The sequence below is a fragment of the Agrilus planipennis genome, unplaced genomic scaffold, assembly GCF_000699045.2.
Source record: "Agrilus planipennis isolate EAB-ADULT unplaced genomic scaffold, Apla_2.0 scaffold61, whole genome shotgun sequence".
NCBI lineage: Eukaryota > Metazoa > Arthropoda > Insecta > Coleoptera > Buprestidae > Agrilus > Agrilus planipennis.
Window position 1 is genome coordinate 136,522 of NW_020438922.1, and position 10,858 is coordinate 147,379.

The following is a 10,858-nucleotide window of genomic DNA, read 5'->3' on the forward strand; positions in this document are numbered from 1 at the left end:
TAGACCATTGCTTAGCATTCGGGAGGACGCCGGTTCGATTTCGGGTCCGTCTGCCTTGGTCCAAGTTTTTCTGTGGTTTCCTTGGATCACTTAGGCAAATGCTGGGGCAGTAATATTCCATAGATAATCTTTCATTCTCTTCTGTCTTCATTTCGTCCGTCTCATCTTTCTCACCGGAACCACCACCCACCCATTCCCACGATTCCTGAAAGCAGGCTGAAGGGGGCCTTCCGCCCTACCTTCCGGCGTAGTTCGGAGGGACTGCCCGCCCACCAGCATTACTGGCTGGTGGGAATGAAACACCCAAAAGTTTTTTAGTGAGCTACTTCATGCCATGTGTCTTTTACCACCTGAGCCGAAGGCAAACGACACGCGGTTTAATAAAGATTACTTTTGCACCGTGATGAATAATATGCTGTCATCCTATATTGGTTTAGATTGTATACAACAATTGGAATAGTACCTATACATACCAACATATGAAAAACGGCTATAACCTGCAACATCGCAAATGTAGTATTAAAGCAAAAGGCAGTGTTATTGTATGTCGTTTCGACATTTATGTGATACATGTAGTGCCTACTTGCTGATACAGGCTGTTGTTAAAATAAAGCTTTCGTGATAAAATCTTGCCATAAGATTAAATAACTTCTTGTAGATTTAGTAGCAGAACAAAAAAGCAACGAAACCGAAGTCTAAAATTGCTGCCGAAGGCATTATTTCGTTTCTGAAGGAAAAGGTTTGTCATTCTTTAGAAAACTGATGCGGTAGAAAGGAGAATAGTATTATATTATTAATTCCTAAAACTGATGAAGTTAATTTCCTGGAAACACAATATGTATTTTTATCAATTTATTCCAATAACAGCAAAAAATTATTACGTCCAAAAAGATTAAATGAAAGCAACATGATTACAATTGCAACAGTATTGAAGACGAAGAAACAGATATATGATCACGATTAAGAATGGATTAAAAAACTACGAGCAAGGTCCAATGTTTGACCTAACAGTTTCATAAACAACCTATCTTCAACATCATAAGGTCGCTAGTCCTAAGACTGGCTTGACACGCACCTTCAGTCTTTCCTGAGCTACTGTTTGCATTTCCTTAAAGCTAGAACACCCCACATCTTTAATTATAGTTAAACAGTAATCTAATCTGGGTCTACCTCTACTCCTCTTAACTCCTGTTTCTGTTTCTAATATCTCTTTGACTAGATCTTCATATCTGAGGTGTTCTATCAATCTATCTCGTCTATTCCTTATTGACTTCCATAGAGTCCTCTGTTCTCCTACTCTTTCTAATACCTCTTCATTTCTAACCTTCTCTATCCACGGTATCCTCATCAATCGCCTGTAACATCACATTGCTATCTCCCTCTCAACTTATCCCAACCTAGGTTAATCTTCAAACCTAAAAAAGGCAATTTTAGCGTGTTGGAGAGCAACATTACCACTACCTCTCACCATCTATCCACATTTATTCATCCATCCTCCCAACATTTGCATCAGAGTTTAATTCTTCTTCTAGCAAATTCTACCTCTTTCTTCCAGAATTTACATTGTGTAATTTCATTAGCCACTCGAAACATCACTAATATTCCTTTTTTATCCCCCACATACTGCGGAATCATAAGTCCTTGCCACGAACGCCACATCAATAACTGTAGCTTTCTTGAGTCTTCTATTTTTCTTAATTCTTCACCTCTACCCCTTTGTATCTTACTCTGACCATTTCCCCGACTTTCCTGCCCGTTCCTGTCCATTCACCTCTTTGCTCTTGCTCTGTTTTTACCTGCCTACCTTTGGCACCATTCTCCTCTATTTTTCTTCCTTAAATTTCCTTTTTCTAACCCCTTCCAGATTTGCCTCATAATTTATCACCCCTTATATAAACTCTATTATCATTTTCCCACATTTTGTTCCTCCTCTTACAATATAGCCAGAACTTTATAAACCTCAAAAGTCAAACAATACTAAATTGGTTCATCAGGTTTTAAAATTAGGGTACTTCGAAATTTCAAAGTGCAAAGAAAATTCGTTATACTATGCGTAGATGTAAAGCAATAAATACTTTAGAAAACCTGTTGACAATCTCCTTCAATAAAGTCGTAGTTACGTCTGTGGTTTTCATATTGGTTGCAATTAGTGCATAAAATTTCTTGTTCCAGGATAACGAGAATGATGGCTTCCTATCGTCGGTGCGAGGTAGATTAAGCAGGGTTGTACAGTCATTAAGGGCGGCAGTTAGGTTTAGAAGATACTCAAAATCGTCAAATCGTCCTCCAGACTGGTTCGTCGACAAAAGTCAACAAGAAGAAGACATAGACAAAGAAGCGCCGCCAGCGGCGACCTGCTGTGGTAAACCCATAGTCGTCGATGCCTCCCTGCATTCTCATTATAAGGCAAGTAACTTACCGTGTTATCATAATTATCTCAAGCCAACCAGCAAAGTTTAAATCGATGTCTCGGAATAATTCCTTGATAGGAATGTACTGCGAAAGAGCACATATTTTCTGTTTTTCCATTGTTTCAATAGTTATGAATGTTCTTGAAAATTTATCCGATTTAATAAAAAACGTGTTCAGAAAATCGATGGAACGTTATGAAGCGATCAGCGAACCGCTAAACCTATTCATACCGTCCTCATCTTTATGCAGATCCGCTGTTATGAATATTAATGGCAAACAAACATTTTAACACGGAAAGTTTTTTAGGTATTTCCTCTTATGAATCAAACTCGTATAAGTAGGGCTACACTGAAGCATTCGAAAGCTAATCGTAGTCCCTAAATTCATTTATGTGGAAAGTTATAGGTATTTTTGTTTTTAAACCAAAAGGGTCAGCGAAATAAAATATTTGTATGTATGTTTGAAATCGCGATTCACATGTTGTGGTTTCGATTAATTGTTGAACAAGAATTTAATGTTCTTTAAACGTATTGTGTATTGAAACCTGGTTATTAATAATAATAAAGCCACAAAATGGGTACCTATTTGAAACGTGTTGGCTGTCGCATAAAATGTGAAACAGCTCATTAGTTTTTAGCTGACTAGAGAGAAAGGCAGATAAGGCGGGTGAAATAAAGATAGAAAAGAAGTGAAAGATTGTTTAGAGAATCAGTGGTGGCTCGGGAAGGTTCATAATTACCAGATGTAACAAAGAAATACCTTTTCTATTACTAAAATTTGTTCATTATGCGATTATGCCTCATACGTTAACCACTAAAACAGCGACGGTATAATGTCCTTATCATCGACGTATACTAATGGACGTGGTTTAGCGGTCAGAATTGTGGTACGACTAAAGAAAGAGATGGAACGAAGTTTCGGACCATATCTCTCTCACGATAGTGCGATTGTTAGGACGTCCTGCGCCCGTACTTCAGAGAAGCCAATAGCGTGTAATGAAATAGACAGCACTAGTCCGAAACTATACGTCATCTCCCTCACTCTTTTCGAGCCAAGAAATTATTACAACGACATACGACTAAGGCACGTCCATTTGTATATGCCAGTGGTCCCTATGGCGCTGCAGGTTATGAGCAAACTACAGCACTTGCTCAACTGTTAGTAAAACCTCAAAACATTTGGGTGTTTCATTGTCACCAGCTACTAACGCCCTCTGCAATCTCCTTTTAGAAATGGTGAGAATGGCTGGGTGGTGAGACTTACAAATAAAACCTCAGAACATTTGGGTGTTTCATTGTCACCAGCTACTAACGCCCTCTTCAATCTCCCTTTAGAAATCGTGAGAATGACTGGGTGGTGAGACTTACAAAATGAAAACAAAAGGGAGTGAAATGTGGAATATTGTTGCCCTCGAATTTGCCTGAGTGATCCAAGGAAACCACAGGAAAAATTTCGACCAATGTATACGGTCTCCTCCCTACTGCTAAGCAGAGAATAAATATTTTTTTTTGCTTCTTTAAAGCACCAAAATCAACGTCAAATTATATTATGTCTGCATCTGCTTCAAATTAGCTCCGCTAACTAAAGGGGTTTAATGTAAAAATGTACAGTCGCCTGTCGAATTGATTAAATTTATCAATCGGTTACTGATAAATGCGAAATCGGATACAGGACAGGGCTGTTTACAAGAGAGAGAAATGTGTCGTTGGGAACGTTTGCCTTCGTTATATAATCCTACACCGGTTATTCAGTTAATAGCATCAGCTCTGCAATGAGATAGATCAGTTATTTTGATTGATTGATCGAAAACGATACCCACACTGTCATTTCGACCGCCGCTGATTGATGATTGAATTCTAAAAGTGAATCAGGTTATCGTAAAATTCACGTAAATGTACAGTGGCGTAACCACGGAGGGTTTAAGGAGATCAAATCCCCTCATCGACTAAAAAACTTTCTTCTTTAATTATGTTGTAGTCAGAAGAGTGCATGAAATAAGTGTTGTCAGGTACAGACAGCGCATTAGTACCAAGAAGTTATTTTTTGCAAAGTTGATTGTCTCACATCTATTTAATATTTTGTATTAAGTCATTGACAAAGTACATCGCAAATGGTACAATAATTTATTTACATTTAACTTATCATCATTATCATCATAGGGTCGTCAGTCTTAAGACTGGTGGGACATTCAACCTTCACTCTTTCCTAATCTAAGCTAATCTTCGCATTTCCCTCCCCTTTTTTTTTGGGTGTTTTATTCCCACCAGCCACTAATGTTGGTGGGCAGGTAGTCTATCCGGACCGCGCGTCGGAAGGTAGGGCGGAATGCCCTTTTCAGCCTCCTTGTGGGAATGGGTGGGCGGTGGTTCAGGTGAGAAAGATGAAACGGACGAACTGAAGACAGAAGAGAATGAAAGATTATCTGTGGAGTATTACTGCCCCAGAATTTGCCTCAGTGATCCAAGGAAACCACAGACAAACTTGGGCCAAGACACACATACCTGGAATCGAAGCGGCGTCCTCCCGAATTTTAAGCAATGGTCTAAACCTGTAGGCCATGCCTCTCAGTGCATTTCCCTAAGACTAGAACATCTTAAATTCTTAACTATTTGTGAAGACTAATTTAATCGAGGTACATTTCTTCTCATCTCAATTCCTGTTTGCTTCTATGTTTCCAACTAGTCCTTTATATCTGAGAAGGTATGTTATCAACCTATCTCGCCCATCTCTGCCTATCTCGTATTGATTTCCATAATTTCCATGACGCCCTCTGTTCTCCTACACTTTCTAATATCTCTTCATTTCTAACCTTCTCTATCCACGGTATTCTTATCATTCGCCTGTAACACCACATTTCTAACATTTTCTTCTCTATCCACGTTTCGCGCCCATATAAGTAGCTTCTTTTTGCTAAAGGCGATTCGACCCTGCGTTATCCTTTGTTTCATATCTCTACTGCTCCTTCCGTCCTAAACTAAAGACACCTTAACCTTTTCTTTTCCGCCGCTTACACCGTCCATGTCTCCAAGTAAATAAGTAAACACAAATCATACGGTTTATGTTATTAAATTTAAATCCCAACCTCCCTAGCACAAATACTATATTACCTACTGTAAATGTTCCTCGTTTAGTTTAAGATAAAAACGACCCCATTTGCTTATGATTTCAAAAGATAATTATAAATTCATATAATATATATAATACTAGAAAAAATAATCATAATCACTAAAATAAAAATTGTGTTTATTCGTTTACTTTTTTTTATTGGTGAAATTGAGTAATTGGTTATTACCAACTAACTGCAGATGTAATCCCGGTTGAACACATAAAAAGCAGAAGTAGTCGGCGTTAAAATTAAATGAACTTGTGCATGAAAGAGCCTAAACCAGAGAATAATAAATTGAACAAAACGACGTTCACGCTGAAAAGATTGAAAGCCTTTCAGGCCTAACGTGTACCAGAAGGCTTATATAATTGTACTTCCCGATTCAGCTGACTTAACGACCTTCCCATAATTTACAACCTTTAGATTCCCATCGGCGAACACAATGCACCCCGTTCTATTGTTAGGACAAAGTGAGACAAACAGAAAAAAAACATGAATTATTAACAAAAAATGAATTGGGTCAAATGCTACAATGTGTTACGTAAGTGCCAAAAGTAGGGACTTCTCCAGGGATAATAAACTGTCAATGATATTCAATGGGTACGCAATGTTCTTCTGATAGTAACAACCCAACTTCATCGGTAGGTTAAAGAATGTATAAAAAATTATCCGAAACTGGACAATGTTGCAGAACTTAAATTTGTATTTATATTGTTGTAATATTGTTTTCAATTTTGTTACAGTGGTTGATGGTAGTCTCATTGGCTGTACTATACAACGTGATCTTTGTAATTGGAAGAGCAGTATTCTGGGAACTGAATAACGCGGTACCATTGCTATGGTGGATTCTGGACTACATCTGTGATTCAATTTATTTTTTAGATATACTCATTCGAGCTCACGAAGGTAAGCCTTCATGATATTAGTTTATTTACAAATGGTAACTATTTTCTAATCACATATGATTTCCGATTTAATTTGAGAGCCCACATCAGAATTAGATCAACATGTTAGTATTTTAATATATGCTAACACCAAAACCCAAACATCAATTTTTGAGAATGTCATTACATAGGTCAAAGCGGTAGATCATTTGAAACCAGCTTTAAAGAACACCAGCGTTTTGCTAATTTTTATAAACACCGCTTCCCATACCTCGGAAAACTTGAAGTTATACATATTGGAGGGTTTTAAATTAAAGGTGTTAAAGTCAATCTAAATTAGTAAGTCAACTAAAAATCCAAACTACATCCTTTCAAACGAACGAACAGGTTTATATCAGGCATCTCTATGCAAAATGTTGTATTGTGAGGTTAGGGACAAATTGGAAATAGGAAAGTTCTTAATTGTTTTTTAATATTCAAAATAATCAAATGGATGGAATCTATAGGATGACCTATGTTAGATTCTGGATTCGCAGTTTGCGAAAATTCAATTTAATTGGTTACGTGCTTAATCAATCTTCAGGGTGAAATTGCGGTTGGAAAAGAGTAATAGAAATCTATAACATGACGAAGCGATGCGACCTCTGGCGCACTTCAATAAAACAACCGCAAATAGCGAAATGTTTGTTTCTGAATAACCTTAATAAATTGTCCGGCACGTCAGACACAATAACCAAGGTAAACACCACTTCAACTGGATTGAGAATGTACTAGCGTTAATTGGTTCGGTGGAATGTTGACTTAACCCTCTCTCGTGACCTTGCTGCGGTGTATTTATAAGAAGAAACAAATAATAGCGCGTTTACCCTTATAACTTAAACCAACTAACGCCCTTAAAGCAAATAAAAAATATGCCCCAAATAAAAACACTAAAAAACCGTTTAAGGCGGATGTTAACCTACATAAGTAGGCCTAGTTCTCTGCCTCAATAGTCAATAGAAAAAAATAGAATTCTTATTCTAACACAAAATCCTAAAACGCGGGCTGAAGCAGACCAACAACTTAAAAACTTCACCAAATGATAAATTACATCTATTTTTTTATGGTCACCCGTGTAATAAACCCACTAGCCACCAGGTGTAAAAACAGAATATTTACTGACTTGAAATGATTTAGTTATTTTTATACTTCATTTACTTTCTCCAATAATATTCCCCTTCCAATGTCTTGGATGCGCTCGGATGGCGTAGGTAGGGAGAAAAAAACTCATTATACTCTCGACTCTTGTTCATTAAACATACTTTTTCAAACAGTACCTGCCAAAAGTTTTGTTCAATCATGAATAGTAGTGCGAGTCGAAAACAAGCGTTAAAGCCTTTAATATGTCTTCAAATATAAATAAACATCTCGATGATATTTTCAGTAGTAAATGGTACCAATAACAGCACATTTGAGCAATGCAATTGTAGTGGATAAAATGGTCAATTTTTCCGTGCAGTACTGTACGGATGATACGCTCCTCACCGGTTAAGAGTTTTTAACCGAGAGTTGTCTCCTTTCTTTTCTGGCCTAGTGCTGTTCTTTTCTATTTTGCGCCGCTCAAACTGAAGGTCACATCGCTACACGAAACTAAACACAGTATAGCTTGTTAAGAAGAAAAACCATCAACTATTACTTATCGAGTAAAGCAAAACCCTTCCAAAATTGAATCTCAGAAAATAAAAAGAAATAGGATTTATTATCGTTCTCCCGTCTGAAGTATGCGCCTACATACAGTCGAAAAGATAAATGGGGATAAGTCTTCTTTGTAGGCGAGAAAATGAAATCTGGTGGTTTTGACATATTTTACTTATTAGATGTTGTGACGACGTATTATTTTGTTGTAAATTACGACTTGGTAACGTTTAGGCTACGCCGATCTTGTGACAAAAAACTATTGTAAACTGAACAATGCCCCAGAAAATTGGGTCTGACGGGTGAGAGCGTGTAAGAACAACTCAATTTTCACCAACAAGAGCGCGAAATTAATTTAACGCATCTTCATCACATTAGCCGCGTACGTTATGTAGGCAGATACTATACTTTGCTCTAAATCCGAACAATACCCGAAAGTAGGTAATTTTGATCTACGAAAATGTTAAGAGTAACTTTGCGGTAACATACTCAGATATCAGAGAAGGTTATTGAAAACGAGGGGTAGATACTGTGGGTGAAAGCAGCCTATCTCATCGACATAGTGCTCAATAATTTGAATCCCGAAAGATAGACACGTGAATTGGAACAAGAAGGGTGACGGTCAGGGGTGAAATAGACAAACAAACTCTGGTGGTGTTAAGGAACACTCGACAAGAACAAAGTTTGTTACGTTTTTCGACAAATATACTATACGAAATATGGTGTTACAGGCGAATGATGAGGATACCGTGGATAGAGATGGTTAGAAATGAAGAGGTATTAGAAAGAATAGGAGAACAGAGGACTCTATGGAAGTCTATAAGAAATAGGCGGGATAGGCTGATAGGACACCTTCTCAAGCATAAAGGTCTAATCAGAGATATATTAGAGGCAGAAACGGGAGTTAGGAAGGGTAGAGGTAGGCCTAAATTAGGTTACTGTTCGCAAATAGTTAAGGATGTGGGTTGTTCTAATTTTAAGGAAATGCGAAGATTAGCTTAGGATAGGGAGGAGTAGAGGTGCGTGTCCAACTAGTCTTAGGACTGATGATCTTACGACGTTGAGGATAATAGAGGGCGCCATGGAAGTCAACAAAAAGTAGGCGGGATAGGTTTGTAGGATACCTTCTCAGGTATGAAGGTCTAGTCAGAGGCATATTAGAGGCAGAAACAAGAGTTAAAATAGTAGATGTAGACGTAGATTACATTGCTGTTCGCAAATAGTTCTACCTTTCGGGAATTCAATTAAGTATTGCATATCGGTATATTTTAAATATAGTACAGTTAGTACACCTGTACTACAATAGTAATATTTTACTTTTAATTTGTTTCCACTGGTCAGTAGCACCGATGAATAATGATCCAATGCGTTGTGCCAATTGCGAGGAAATAAAAAAATGATGAATATACGAAATAAACTATAAACTTGTCATTTGTTATGAGTTTTTGATGTAGTTGTGTTGGTCTGCCATATTTGCAAACGCATGCGAAGCTTTGGTAAGGCTAGACGAAAAACATACTGTAATGTTCGTAGGCTTAAGAAAATTTACTTCCTAGACTGATTACAACAAAAACAATTTATTTACACTAATTATTGATATATCACTATTCACTGCGCTATTTATTTCACTGCTATCACTGTCAATTTATTTCTCGACTCATTTCTGCAACGGTAAATTTATTTTCTGGAACCCTCTAGAAACATCCGGATCGTTTTGTTTTTCTTTAAACTGTTTAACTGCTTTCCCAGAACGCAGGTACGAGACACACATTTACAAATACGGCGCACATGAAGAAAGGCGCCNAGATATCAAAGAAGGTTATTGAAAACAAGGGGTAGATACTGTGGGTGAAAGCAGCCTATCTCATCGACATAGTGCTCAATAATTTGAATCCCGAAAGACAGACACGTGAATTGGAACAAGAAGGGTGACGGTCAGGGGTGAAATAGACAAACAAGTTTTGATGGTGTTGTGGAACAAACACTCCGCAGGAACGAAGTTTTTTATGTTTTTTCCCCATCAAACCCCAAAAACAGTATTATCTTTGCTTTTTATCCAACCTTGATTGTCTTCTCTCCATTTCTTTACTTCTCTTTTACCTTTCTACCATCTTCTATGGTCTTCTGTCTTCCATGGTCATGTCGTTCCTTACGCATATCTCTGTCCCCTTAAGCCTTCTATCATTTCTCATTATCTGTATCTTATCTTCCCATCTTTGCTCCATATATTTTCTTCTGAAGCTTCCATACCTCCACCTTCAATCTCGTCTTCTCATTTGTTACCCTTTCCAAATCCTTCTTTTCCTTGTTTCTTCCTAACTCTAAAATTATTATCTCTCGTTTCTTTTTTTCTTTTCTAATTTTTTCTTCTAATTCCATTTCCATTCTCCTTATTCTTTCCTTCTGATCTTCTGCATGCTTCTCTACCCGCTTTTCTATTTCCAAAAAATTTATCTGAGTACGCTGATTTTTGCTGGTTGCTCTTTGTCGCCGTAATGTACAATATGGAAAGAAAGGACACTACTTTATTTTCCCTTCGAAAGCATAGAACTAGTGATAGGCAAAATTGTTCTTAGTCATGCAGTGTTGGTATTGGTCTTGCATTTTTATAATGGCAAGACCAAGATCGAACGACCACGACAGAAACGGCAAGACTAAACGAAGGTTTTGCACTTCCGATGGATTTTTGTCGGCTCTATGTATAAATTCTTTGGCATCAATAAAAAATATTGTAGTTCTCAAGGTATTACCGGAATGAAAACAAATAAATATGATATAATAA

The 10,858-nt window shown here is 37.4% G+C and overlaps 1 protein-coding gene across 1 annotated transcript in view; it reads left to right on the plus strand.

The window, feature by feature from the left end:
* The window catches only part of LOC108732764 (cyclic nucleotide-gated cation channel subunit A), a 103,109-nt gene that overhangs the window by 67,600 nt on the left and 24,651 nt on the right, over positions 1–10,858 (plus strand). Inside the window, exon 3 of the mRNA XM_025973843.1 lies at positions 6,262–6,424. Within this exon, the coding sequence (XP_025829628.1) occupies positions 6,262–6,424 (163 nt within the window). The remainder of the gene's footprint in view (positions 1–6,261; positions 6,425–10,858) is intronic.